The 14,330-nt window shown below is 36.8% G+C and overlaps 1 protein-coding gene across 38 annotated transcripts in view; it reads left to right on the plus strand.

The window, feature by feature from the left end:
- The window catches only part of ST7 (suppression of tumorigenicity 7), a 241,776-nt gene that overhangs the window by 133,394 nt on the left and 94,052 nt on the right, over positions 1 to 14,330 (plus strand). For all 38 annotated transcript variants that reach the window (XR_012002765.1, XR_012002766.1, XM_072764884.1 and 35 more), the window contains 4 exons: positions 963 to 1,122; positions 10,117 to 10,171; positions 10,825 to 10,940; positions 12,424 to 12,499. Coding sequence is in view for 36 of the 38 variants with exons in the window: in XM_072764884.1 (XP_072620985.1) it covers positions 963 to 1,122; positions 10,117 to 10,171; positions 10,825 to 10,940; positions 12,424 to 12,499 (407 nt within the window). In the remaining 2 variants the exon portion in view is untranslated. The remainder of the gene's footprint in view (positions 1 to 962; positions 1,123 to 10,116; positions 10,172 to 10,824; positions 10,941 to 12,423; positions 12,500 to 14,330) is intronic.

Consider the following 14,330-nt stretch of genomic DNA (forward strand, 5'->3'; position numbering starts at 1 on the left):
TTCCCAGGGCTTAGAAGTCGCGATTTCAGCCGCGTCACATGAGCATTACTGTTTCTTTCCTTTTATTAATGAAAGTCATTTCTTTTCTCCTTTGCAATGCATGGTCCATGATAATTGGTAAACTAGTGAATGAGGAGACATTAATGCTGTTCAACAGGTGCTTGTGCTTATAAAGCACTTCTTAGCAGGTGGGACTTTGCGGAGTCTCAGTAGCGGAGGACCGTCCATACAAGAAATGGAATGCCTTTCATTCTTTCTGCGAAACCAGCATTTCTCTAAGGGAATGCTTGTTCTTAAACTAAATACAAAATTTTGCTCTCTTAAAAATTTTATGCAGGTATGGCTTTATCAGAATGTTAAGGTGCCAAGAATTGGAATATTTCATAAGCCATACTTCTAAAACTTGCTTACTTGCGTACATTTCTGGAGTTGTCTTTCAACCATGGTGATTTTGTTAGAATACTATGTGAATTTGGAGGAAAATAAAATGAGGGGATCCCTGGGTGGCTCAGCGGTTTGGCACCTACCTTCAGCCCAGGGTGCGATCCTGGAGACCCGGGATCGAGTCCCAGCATGGAGCCTGCTTCTCCCTCTGCCTGTGTCTCTGCCTCTCTCTCCCTTTATCTGTGTATCTCATGAATAAATAAATAACATTTTTTTAAAAAAAAGAAAAGAAAATGAGCAGCTCTTAACAGTGTTCTTTTATCCATGATTATAGTTATAGATTTTTCTTTGAAAGCCGATGTTAAGTGGAGGCAACTATATTGAGGATTTAAAATGTAATTGGTGTTTTGATTTTATTAAACTCTTCAATTTTTAGAATAAATTCAATAAAACTTTTGGAACAAAAGATTAAGTAAGGTGGATGCAGTTAGTAAATGCAACATATTTTCTGGGTATGTGAACGAAAATCATGAACAGTCACAAGGGCTATAATCACGCTTCCTATTTTTCTATTCTAGATATTTGAATGGTGGTATTTTCGCAAGTACGGAACATCATTCATTGAACAAGTCTCCGTAAGCCACTTGCGCCCCCTCCTGGGTGGGGTTGACAACAACTCCTCCAACAATTCTAACTCCAGCAATGGGGACTCCGATTCCAACAGGCAAAGTGTCTCAGGTATGGAAAGTCCTGTCGTTTGAACACGATTTGCTAACTTTTACTAAATTACTATGATTATAAGACAGTAATAATGTTGTCGTTCAAATACTAGTCTCCAGAGGAAAAAAAAATGCAGTGTATTTTCCCAAGGAGTTGACAGCTGCTTACCCAGGAAGTAGCATATAATTATCACAGGGAAAGGAAATCTTTGTTTTGTTTAATTTCACTTTTTCTCCATTTTGGTTTAGCTAAGGATCATTTATTTCGGTCAGTGTGCCAAGCCTGAGTTTGCAGCCTCCTTGTCCCTCGTTTCTCGAACTTTATTGAATGTGTCCATTCTCTTCCATGCTAACTGCCGAACCTTCTGTCTAACTAGATGGGATCCCATCACTCCTTTGCTTAAAAGGCTGCTTTGGTTTCCACTCCACTGAAGATAAAGCCCAGATTCCTTAGCATAGCATGAGCTGCTTTCAACCTGTCTCACCAACTTTGGCTTCAGTCACAGTCGTGCCCCTCTCCTTTTCATTTATTGTTCACCGTGCCATGTTTTCTCATGGCCCTCTTCCTACAAGTCTGTCTCCCTTTCCCGTGCGTTTGCCCATCTTTCGTAACCCAGCTCCAGGGTTACCTCTTGAGAAGCCTTCTCTGGTAGGTTGTACGGTATCTCGCCACCTTTGTTGACTTGTAACATTTTTATCTCTAGCAACATTTGTCCAATCACACTGTAATGTTTAAGCTTACTGCTGTATTGCAGTATTTCTAGCACAGTGTCTGCTCCATCATGAAGCTCAGTGAATGAACAAATGATTGCATGCAAGGCCTGTAATTTCTCCATTCATAAAAGAAGAGGGAGGAGGAGTATCATCTCCTAGCTTGGTCTCTTTATAGGCTCAGTAAACATTTCCCAGGTCCCTAATATGAACCTGGCCTTATACAGGTTCTTATGAATATGATGATTGCAAAAAAAGCCAAAGTCCTTGTCCTCATGGAACCCTCATGTCTGCTGAAGGAGACATAGTGGTAAGTGCTCTGATTACATGAGGGGGACAGAGAATGCTGTGGAGAACAAAGGAGGGGTTTCTGACCCAAACTGGGGGGAGAAGTCTGCTTCTTGAAGGGGAAGGCACCAGTTCTGACGCTTGATGGATGAAGAGGAAGAAATTAAAGAGCTAGATTAGATCTTTTTTTTTTTTCTTTCTCCTAGGATAACTCAGTCATATTTCATAACCGTCTAGCCAGGTGATAAGCATGAAGGAGCATTGCACATATATTTTATTCCTGTTACTGATCTCGTGCCCTTTCATTAGGCCCTTTGCCAGCCAGCTAGCTGTGAGTGGCAGTGGGCACCACCAGGTACACATTTATTTCATCTTAAAGGGTACACGTGTGGGAGATGGTACTAAGGTAACAAAATTGTCTGGGACTTACCCATTTTGTGAAAGAAACAGAGCCGAGCAAAGGGAAACATTACCCGCTATGCTAACAAGCGTAGCACATGATTCTAATGGGGGCTCCAGATCATTGAGTCATCATCATATAAGCAGTTGTGGATGATTGCCATCACTTTGCATCTTCTGTGAAGACCTCTTGTCTGGTTAGAGTTACTGTAGTCTTTGAATGGTATAAAACGTTGTAGGAAATTAACAGATTAGAAATGGAAGCAGCCTTATTTGAGGCCATTCTTCATTGCGAGTACATTTTTATTTTCATTAAAATTCTCTACCCAGTTTAAATCTCTTGACATCATTCCTTAATGCAATGAAGAGTTCTTCTAACTATCACTATTATTTTGCTCTCTCTCTTTATGGCTATCTTGAAGTCAGCCTTATGCACCATATAAAATCTTGATGCTATTCTTAGTGCTTTTATGTCAATTTTTAAAGGGAAGGCCCTAAATCCTTTATGAAATTACATTCAAAAATAATAATCATGGAAATTCCCACTTTTATAGGGACTGAGTTTTCACCTGGCTAAGACTGTGTTTTTGTTTTTTTTTTTTTAATTTTTATTTATTTATGATAGTCACACACAGAGAGAGAGGCAGAGACATAGGCAGAGGGAGAAGCAGGCTCCATGCACCGGGAGCCCAACGTGGGATTCGATCCCGGGTCTCCAGGATCGCGCCCTGGACCAAAGGCAGGCGCCAAACCGCTGCGCCACCCAGGGATCCCAAGACTGTGTTTTTGAGTATTATTATTGATTCAGTTCCACTAGTATTTGTTTAATGTCTACTACTGTGCATGCAATATTTCTGTTCACTTCCCATATAATAGATACAGTGTTTATGATCAGATCTCATGACAATGTTCAAATAGTTACATTTAGCAAAGTGGAAATTACCGTATCTAAGTCTGTTTAGGCCTCAATCTACCCTTTGCTCCTTGACAGTTGGGTTTCTAACATTTGGCTAACTCAGTTCAACAGACACGTAAGCTGGTATGGAAGTACCAGATACATGGGACTAATACTTTTTTCCACTTCTCTTTTCCTGTGGTGATTTTTAGTTTTGAATAAGAAAAATATTATTAAAGGACATTGTCTTTTATCTCTACCCTTAATCACTTTCTATTTCATAGTCCGGTTTCAACTAAGTAAAGGAGAAAGTCCGAAATTGAGAGTAATTGATAATACACTTTTTTTTTTAAAGATTTTATTTATTTATTCATGAGAGACATACAGAGAGAGGCAGAGACACAGGCAGAGGGAGCAGCAGGCTCCACGCAGGGAGCCCGATGCGGGACTTGATCCCAGATCCCGGGATCACACCCTGGGCCGAAGGGAGGCACTCAACCGCTGAGCCACCCAGGCGTCCCGATAATACATTTTCTTAAAGTAGAGGAATTTAACAATTCCTATTCCCTTAATAATAATAATAAAAGAGCTGTTGCCTTATTAACAAAAGGGTGAGTCTTTTGGTTTTCTTGGAGAGTAATAAGATAGCTTTTCACTAAATCTTACGTGAAATACATGGCTAACAGTCCCATGGGTATTGGAAAGGCAGTTTAATTGCTTATTTGAGAAAAATCATTGTAAAAGCTTTAGAAAATCCCTGAAAATACCAGTTATAAACATCGATCTATATGGGACTCATGGTGTTCAGAGGACTTTTCTTAAGGAATCATTTGTTTTGGTTAAAAGCTGAAAGACCCCCCGGCCTACTTAAGGATGATTTGGGGTGGGGAATGGGAAGTGGGAGGGTTGCGACTATCACAGGGTGGGCTGTTTACCTTGTTTAATTTTTGTTTCTGTACAAACTGGCCCGAGTGTAGACTCTTCTGAAATCTGTAGTAATTCTTGTCTGTGGATTGGAGAAGAAATGTAGTTAATTATGCAGCTTCTTAATCTAGCCAAATTTTAGGTTGTTTGGCTTAGGTTAACATTTATGAATATTTCACTTGTTTTGCTTTATTTGGGAGCTAGCCCACCATTTTTTTCATAAATCCTGCTTATGTATTTGCCATGTTACCATGTTTCTCACTGCCATTTCTTAATTCAACTCAGTTTATGAGCTGATAGTGTGTAGGGAGTTACTTATTTATTTAAAGATTTCATTTATTTATTCATGAGAGACATAGAGACGCAGAGACATAGGCAGAGGTTGCCAAAGTCAGGTTTGCCTTCCTGTCTCAAATATTTCATTTTAGTTTCACTTAGTCTTAATGTATATCTTATATGTGTGCATAATAGATATGTACATGGAATAACAACAGTATCTCCCTCACAGAGTACTTTGAGGAATAAACGAAATAGCAAGTCAGAGGACAACCATCAGGCAGTGTCCTCCAGATGAACTGATTTTTCTATGAGTATGATGGGGAAGATGGCCCAGCCCCATGGAGATATGGTTGTGGGTTTAGTGAGGTTTACTCATTAGCTCAGTGATTCACTTTTATGCCCAGGCCTTTTGCTTCTTGCATTTCAAATATATCCCTTGGCTAAATTGCAAATTGCTATATGTCCAGAACCTCTGGGATTGCTCTTTAATCGTCTCAATTAGGGGAACCCAGTTGTCCTCACCATATCGATGTATGTGTTGAAGTGATTTTCTGAGCCAATGCTTATTACATCTTTTAAAATCTTTTGCCACTAAAATTTATGTTCTAGTAGAAATTTGACCTCCAGTTGAATGGTGAAAATGCCTAAAACAGTTTTAGTCCCTGGTGAACATTTATTTAATAAACTTATTTCGCCATTTCCACAGTATGATCGAGTTGAATGGCTTCGGTCAGAAATGATCAATGAGAAACATATCAGAGATACAATAAATATTTAGTCATCTTAGCAATACTTGAAGAGAGTAGAGTACCATCTTGAATAGAGCAGATCAATAAAAATGGTCTTGAAACATCATTATTTATAACTATTCTCATTCTGTCAAATTGAGGGAATAACACATTTGTTGAGTTGAAAGCTACCTACGTGTTACTTTGTGCCTTTACTACTACTATTTTTTTTTAAATAATTATTTCAAAAGTTAAGAAAACTGCTAAAGTTTGATTACTTAAGATAGTGGATATTGTTACTCTTAATGATTGTTTAAGAGCTTGTATGAAGTAGACAATTGGGTATTTATTTCTGAGATATCAAAGCTAATAAATATATGTCAGAATCATATGTCAGACGTTGACTGGCTTGGGGTTAATCTTGATTGTCATAATACATCTGATGAAACTCTATCTAGGGCCCTTTTCTGTTGTACTTTGGAACAAAATGTTTAAAAGTGTTGTTAAAAGTGCCTAACATTTGCCCAGAGGAGTTTTTGAAACTGTTTTTCTAGTGGAAAATTTGATTGATGAAGTCATAGAATTTTTTGAAATATGATGTCACAGGGTCAACAGGTCTGTTGCATATAGTGGATAGTTGGTCAATCTGGACACCAGCCTGTAATCTCATTTATTTTGAACTATAGGGGAAATTATATAGCTTCTGTTAAAGGGGCCTCTCACTAGCTTATGTAAGGAATATAGATGACTTGAGCTTTAAAGCCTCTCGTAGAAGGACTCCTGGGTGGCTCAGTGGTTGAGCATCTACCTTCGGCTCAGGGCGTGATCCCTGGGGTCCTGGGATCGAGTCCCACATTTGGCTCCCCTGTAGAAGTCTGCTTCTCCCTCTGCCTGTGTCTCTGCCTCTCATTCTGTGTCCCATGAATAAATAAAATCTTAAAAAAAAAAAGAACCTCTGATAGAAAGGCTTAATGAAGATCAGGCTAATAGCTGTTTGTAATAATATTCCCATCATTATTAGATTTTAGATTCTGGGAAGAGGTGGTAACTTTTGAGTATAACAAGTCTTCTTGGGCTATGAATGAATGAATAATTCATATATTTTAAGGCCCTGGAAGTGAAGATTATATATATATATAAACATATATATATATATTTATATATGATATATATATATATTTAATTTTAGGAAAGAAAGGTTCTCAGAGTTGAAGAAATTGGACACAGAGTAATATTTTCTTCCATGTGAATAAAAGCCCTGTGACTTTGGAGCCTCTTGGTTTTTCTGAGAATTAAGTTCTCTTTTTCTTTGAGGACTGTGACAAAGGGAAATCTGTGGTTCTGTCGGTGCATTATTCCTTCCACAGAGCTTCTTCGGCTGGATGCCCTTTTTATTTTTGTTCCAAAGCTATAAGACCCTCCTTCCCCAGGGTCTAGCCCCAGGTCTAATGCAAATAGCCATTCTATGTATGTTTAAACTGCACAGTCCTGTGAGCAGTGGGGAGGGCATTCTAGAGGAATGGATGAGTACAAAAGGGATGAAATAACTATTACTGGATGGCAAGTTTTAGTAGGAAATGGTGAGAGAGAAGGCTGAAGACAAGACTGGAGCTTGATTTTAGAAGTTCTTGATAGCAGTAAGCATTTTTCTTTTTTATGTTGTCTCCTACGTAAAAACTTATACTCATCCTATTATGAGATCCCCTGCAAAGAGGGGTATCTGTTCTGCAGACTTAGGCAACTAAACAAGTCGTATTCCAATATTTATTGCTCCTCTTACTCTCTCTCTCTCTCTCTCTCTTTTTAAAAGATTTTATTTATTTATTCATGAGAGATACAGAGAGAGAGAGAGAGGCAGAGACACAGGCAGAGGGAGAAGCAGGCCCCATGCAGGGAGCTGGACGTGGGACTCGATCCGGGTCTCCAGGATCAGGCCCTGGGCTGAGGGCAGGCACTAAACTGCTGAGCCACCCAGGGATCCCCGCTCCTCTTCCTCTTGAACTGCGTTCTTGCATGCGTGCTGAGGTCTGAATATTTTTCTCAACATCTGTAGATAGAGACTCTTCTGTGGGCTGCTACAGAGGGAATCATAGACAGTTTATTGCACCGGGAGCATATATTTAATTGAATATTAATGTCAGCAAGCCCTTGATGGAGTCCCTGGCAACTTTTAGGCCCTCTAAAGGGCACTGAAATAGTTGATATTAATGGAGAAGGCAAATTTCCTTTTGGAGGTAAAATTTTAATTCTGACTTAAATAAAAGAATTTATTCCTCAAAGACACGAATAAGATAAGAAACTGGACCTCATGTAGAAAGACTTTTACCCTCTGGATATCTGAATTTAACTTCTTGACTTAAATCTTCACATTCTAATACATTTGGCACTTAGAACATCTGTCCTTTTCAGAAAACCATCAGGCAATATGATATTTATGGGCTATGTACTCTAGAGTAATTCCAGACTGGGAGAGTTTTTGTATTAGGGGTAAGATTAGGAAACAGAGTTGCAAAGAAGAAATTAACGTAGCTATGACGAATTCAAGGTAAAACTTTGATGGGTTCATATTCAACCTCTAGTCACTTGTTTCTCTAAAAAAATTATTTCTGTTTTGCCCCCATTTGAAGGATATAGCTAATGAAGACATTTCTTATGTAGTCCTATGTCACATATTTTTTCTCATTCAGAATATTTTACATCTGTTAGAGTTACTTAGATCCTCATTTTTTTTTAAGTTTCAGGGATAGTTGAAGAAATTGAACACAGACCACATGTATGACACTAATGTTAACAGTGACTTTTTTTAAAGTTCAGTTCCCCGTTACAAGCTATAAAAAATTTCAAAATGTTTGTGGCACCCCCTGCTGGCTCCCTTGTGGCATTTCCTAACTGAAGATTCTGCTCAAAAATACTTTAGGTATCTGTACTAAAGTCTCTTTGCAGTCATTTTTATTTAGAAACAATTTCATTTGTCTCAATATATAATAGAATTGAAATTTTAATTGAAGGCATTTTGCTTTATAATTTGTCAACTGATACTTGAACAGTGCTTGTCCTTCCAGGCAAATAGAGTAATGTATTCACTGGAGACAAATTGTTTGCCATAAGCTTTTTTACTAAGATTTCAGGTAAAAATTCAACAGGGCAGAAGCATATCCCTAAATGCTTCTGCTTTATTGCCAATAATGCTGCCATGAGCATCCTTTATACATAAATATGTGTGTATGTTTTTTTTGTGCTAAATACAAACCTTGCAGTATTCATAAAGCTTTGAAGAAGAGCACTTGGATCTTGAAAGACATCCTCTGAGAAGATGGTTGGAATGATGAGGACCTAAGAGATATAATAGCCTAAAGGGCAGTGATCATGGTTGTTTGGTGTGATTCAGGCCATGATCTGGAGTTCATTAGTGACCCCTCCAAGGGCCTTTACATTTTTTTTTTAAAGTAATTATTTAAGAAAAGCAATGTTTATAAACATTGAACAAATTTTAGGAGAGCTCCAGCCCTACTTTAAAGATAAATTTATCTTCTTTAAATAAAAATACGTCTTCCTGTTATGTGTATGTTTATACCCTTCGTTATGTGTATACCCTTCCTTCACTATTTTAACAAGAATATATTGAGATTACACACAGGGTTTCTCTAGTGTTTTATGTTCTTCAATCTCATGCTGTATCGTAATAGATGATTTACTTGTTCGTTTTCTCCATTGAGTGCTCCGTGCTCATTGGATGGATGAATGGATGGGTGGATGGGTGGAAGGATGGATGTTGCATTTAACAGGACTGAGAATCTTAATGAATCATCCATGGCCTTTAATGTTCTTTTGATTTCTGCAGTAATTGCTCACTTTTGTGTGTATATGTCTTTGGGTGTGTTATTTTGGCCGACTACACACAGAGAGATATTTTAAGTACTGTTAACTGATTTTATTTTCTAATAAAACATTATTCATTCAAAGAAATGTATTCTGAATCAGTAGAAAGTCTTAATCATAGGCTGTTTAAGAATTGTAGCTTTGTAGCTTATTAGTCATACACTTATAAGACAGTTTTAAAAATTAATAATTGACTTTTTTAAGTCTTGTGGTTCTAAATTTCTGTGGTCTTTGTATAAGAAAGATGTATACTCTATTAGTCCATGCTAGAGTTATAATGTTAGTATAATGATTAATATCTGTATCTGTGTAAGTAAACAGTGTTAAGGCTTTAAAACACTTTATTTTCATAGCATTTCTCCCTAAAATAATAACTTTATTAATTTTCTTATTACTACTTTATGGCAATGTGAAGAGAAGTCTGGTGAATTATCACAAGATCACTATTAATGTAGACCCTAAATAAAAATCTAGGGCACTTGCATATTATACTCTAGAGCTTAAGTTAGGTTTACTTTTGAAGTTATTTTAAGATTTTTTTTTGAGTAATAGAAAATAGTTTTACTTCTAGCTATATCTTCTACCTGTAATTTTAGAAATAAATTCATAGAATCTGTTTAGGTCTCTTGATGACTATTGAAGTTATGAACTAGCTGATTTTGGCATGTACCTTGATTTAACGAATGAGGAAGCTGGGGCCCAGAGAGATTAGGGGAAATTTTCCAAAGTCCTGGTGCCTGAGCTTTATTTCCTGATTAACCACGCCGAGTTTTTTCCATGTTGCTTCCCATGTAGAGGATAGAGAATAAAATTATCTTATCAAATGGCCAGGAAGGGTGGTTTGCTGAATTAATTAGCTTGTAGTGTCTCTGGACTATGTGTAACATTTTCATATTTCTCTTTGTTGCAGAATGCAAAGTATGGCGAAATCCACTAAATTTATTTAGGGGTGCTGAATATAATCGGTAAGCATTTTGACAGCTTGGGAAACAAATGGGTCTAGTTCAGAGAGTAAAGACAGCAGCAAATGTTTTTGCTGGTTCACTTAGGGGTCATTGTAAGAGTCTGGGGAGTGCTTCTATTTTTTGATACAGTGCTCACATGTTTTGATTTTTCTGTTTTATAAATATTTTTGGGATTGGAATTGGGATAATATGTAAAAATGTGTAGTTTTTAGAAATTTTCTATTTACAGTTACTCTTTTCATTATGCATTACACAATCAAAATATTTTGAAGCTTATCTAGAACGTACGTGGGTATGAAGATGTCACAAAAGTTACACTGGAATTTAATTTTGCAGAGTAATTAGGCATATCAGAATTTTCATGGCTTTTGGGAAATGTCTATTTATAATACGAATTAGAGAAAGTTTTCATTAGTTAGTGCTAGTAAAATTTTTAGACAAAAAAATAAAGGAAAATGTTTCCTTCTTTTCTGCTGATATACTTCCTAAAGGGAGAACAGGATGATTATTAACAAAAAACTTTGTTCATTCGTTGGCAAAACTGCCTTAGTGTTTCAGTTGATGTTTTATAGTTCAACTCCTATGCAGCTTAATATTCTGTAGCTCTTGCTTTCTTCTCCCAGAGTGTCTAACCATCTATTACCCTTTACCAGGTATACTTGGGTGACAGGACGAGAGCCTTTGACTTACTATGACATGAATCTCTCTGCCCAAGACCACCAGACATTCTTTACTTGTGACTCAGACCACCTGCGTCCTGCAGATGCAAGTATGGACAATCTTTTAGATAGTTGCTGAGTGGGAGGGCTTTTTGGTTTAAGTACTAAGATTACTACTTTTAGAATATCTGCTGTATAAAAACTCAAATGTGTAAAATATCAAATTGGAGATTGACTATTAGAACCCAGAATTATGACACTTAAAGGATTTATCACAATGAAGTATCAATGTAGAAATGAGTCTTCTTTTTAAAATTTAAAATACTGTTTAGAAAAATATACTGACATTGGATTTACATTTTCAACAAATATCAATCTTAAATGAAGATAATTGAATCCTTGCTTGAGGTAGGATGAAGGGTCATGTCTCTCTGATGATACTGTAATTAGAAATTGGGATTCAGTGAATGTAAATGATAAATGAATATATTGTAGTGATTTGTATGCCTATTTATAGGTTCACTAGCATTGAGTGGAAGAAGCATGGCTTTAGCTGTTGGAATCCATATTTGTTTTCCATCCTAGAAAAGGCTTTTGTTTGGCATATATTTCACAATGTTTGACATCCAAATAATTCCACTCATATTTTTTAAATTATCAGACCTAAAATAAATAGATGAAAAACATCTTTGAAAAGAGGAATATGTACATACACCTAAGAAACTAAGAAGATATATATATATAAAACAAATATATACATATATATAAAACAAATATGAAGACTGTCACTTTGTTTTTTTAAAGGTACTCTTTGCCATGGTGGGACATAATAGTCCAATAAATATTCCAGACATTGAGCTTTCCACTATATGTGTGTGTGTGTATGTGTGTGTGTATAAAAACTGTTTGCTGCAAACTTTGGAAACAGATAGACATATTAAGCAAAAGGCTAAAGCACTTTTCTTCTGACCCAACTCCTAATTCTTCAAATGGTTTTAAAATGTCCTTATACCCAGAGCCTATAGAGTTTGAGAAAATAAGCAATAGAAATTATGTTGTGTCTAAGTAGAAGGAAGAGATTATTAGCAATCTCATCTCAAAAGAGGTAAAATAATATATGTGTCTTAACAACAAATGACAATAATGAGCAAAAGAGATATTAAATCTCTCTTAGAATATCTTTTCCTTTCTTGATTAAGAAACCATAAGCAGTGTGATGAGCATAGCGTAACATAGACTTGGAGAATCACTATGTTACACTTGAAACTACTGTAACATTGTGAATCAACTAGTACTTCAGTAAAAAAAAAAAAAAATCTTAATTAAGATTAAATCTCTGAAATTATAGACCACGGATTAACCTATAAGATTTAGATCTGTAATTTTATGAGCGCAAGAAGGGTTTGATATCATCAACTGAAGGACACGAGAATAGCAAATTAGAGAGTATTTGTGTGACTTTGGAGATTTGGGCTGATCTTAGTGAAATACTGTCTTGTATTCAGGCTGAAAGCTATTTAACTATTGTCCTGTGTTGACTCTTCCAAATTATGTGTATTGATGGACTTGCTTTTTTCTCTTTTTCTAAAACAGTAATGCAGAAAGCCTGGAGAGAGAGAAACCCCCAAGCTAGGATTTCTGCAGCTCATGAAGCCTTAGAGATAAATGAGTAAGTGGGGGGAAACTCTTGCTTTTAAAAAAGAAAACCTTATCCTTTGCGGAATGTATTCATGGATGGGATACTTACATGAAATTATGCATTTGGACTTGAGAATTGTTTGGAGGGGGTTATTAATTTGTCAAAAATTTTTTTGTGATGGTGGGTTTAGTCCTCTTAGAGAGCAGGGTAGTGGCTTTGTTATGACCCTAACGTAAACAGCCTCCAAGGGCTAGCTAGCCCTTTAAGGACTACCTGTGGGATACTGTAAAGACCTAAAACAAATACGGTTCTTGACATATCTAAAACATATTGATGGGGAGATTTTTTTTCAGATGTAGAATGCTCCTCTGTGCCATCACAGTTTTTAGGTAGAGCTACTGGGGAAAAGATAACAAAAACACAAGGTGAAAAAAATTACACTTTAAAAGTATTTCAAGATCAAGACAAAGATAAGAAGAAATGCTGCCTTTAGTGTTGTCAAACATGCTTTGGGTTACCAAGGAAGCCTGAGAAATATCTTCTGGAGATCTCAGAAAATGGGAAAGGTTCTTAAAACTGGAGTCATAAAATCTCAGGGTTGGCAGAGACCTTAAAGGTCATTTAGCTCAACCACCCATCTGGTGCTTGAATCACCTCGACACTCTCCCTGCCAAGTGGTCATTGTTAAACTATTTTATGATTTTTTTTTTTGAAGAAGGTTACAGAATCTTCTTCGGAGGTCTTAGAAACAAGATTCACTCGAGAGTTGGAAATCCTGCCATTGTAACCTGTTGATCTATTTGGTTTCTGATTCTGTCCATACAACATATTTATTTTCCAGTTTCTTGTCATCTACAAATTTGATATGCCTGCCTTCTGTGTGTCATCCATGTTTCTGATAAACATGTCAGGATCAGGGATAGAGCCCTGTGACGTGACATACAAACTATCCTCCAGGTTCATGTCTTCATGACTCCTCATCCTTCGGTATTGTTCAACCAATTACTAAGCCACCCAAGTTGCACTGTATTCAGCTCATATTTCTGCATTTTGATCTTAAGAATGCCAGTTGTAGCTGTGGATCTTTACTGTGCAGCAAAATTCTTTAAAGTAAATTAAGCTAGCACAACCTGATTTATTTATTCTTATTGAGTTGAAGCTAGCTTCTAGTGTTCACTACTCTCTTTTAAAAATGCTTGGAGCCCATCCCTTTAATAATCCATTAGAATATCTTTCCCAGTCACTGTTCTGTAGTTTGGGAAGTCTCCCTTCTTCCCTTTTTGAACATTTTTATTGCATTTGTCATCTCATTCTTCTAGCACCTGTCCATTCTTTGTGATTCCTTAACTATCCACAGAGAGCACTTCCATGGCCTGCCTATGGGGTCTGTTGGCTTCCTGGGATTTGCCCATCCCAGTACAGTATTTCATTTAAAATAGATCAGTTATTTGCTATCTTACATCTTTTTACCCACATTAGAGTTTAATTTCTTCTCCCCTTTTCAGCCTGACCATCATGCTCCTTGATAGAGAAGCCAGGGAAAAATATAGGAGTTAGAGAGTTTTGCTTTCTCTCTATTTTCTGCTGCTACTAACTATAAACTTTTCTTGTTTTGATGTGGTTGTTGTGTTGTTTGTCTTTTTTGCTTATTTATTTTTGCCATGGTCGTAGAGAAATGGGGGTGGTAATAGGGCTTTAAACATAATTTAAAAACGGGGAATAAATAGATGGTTGTCTCTGGCATGTTGTTTTGTCTTTATTTTGCTTTGCAAGCCTCAGCTAATTTGGAGTTTTAGCTCTCCTGACATTACTCTTACTAGCTCATTCCACTCTCTTGTAGTCCTTCATTACATGCCTTCTT

This window comes from Vulpes vulpes, chromosome 7 (assembly GCF_048418805.1).
Source record: "Vulpes vulpes isolate BD-2025 chromosome 7, VulVul3, whole genome shotgun sequence".
Taxonomy (NCBI): Eukaryota; Metazoa; Chordata; class Mammalia; order Carnivora; family Canidae; genus Vulpes; species Vulpes vulpes.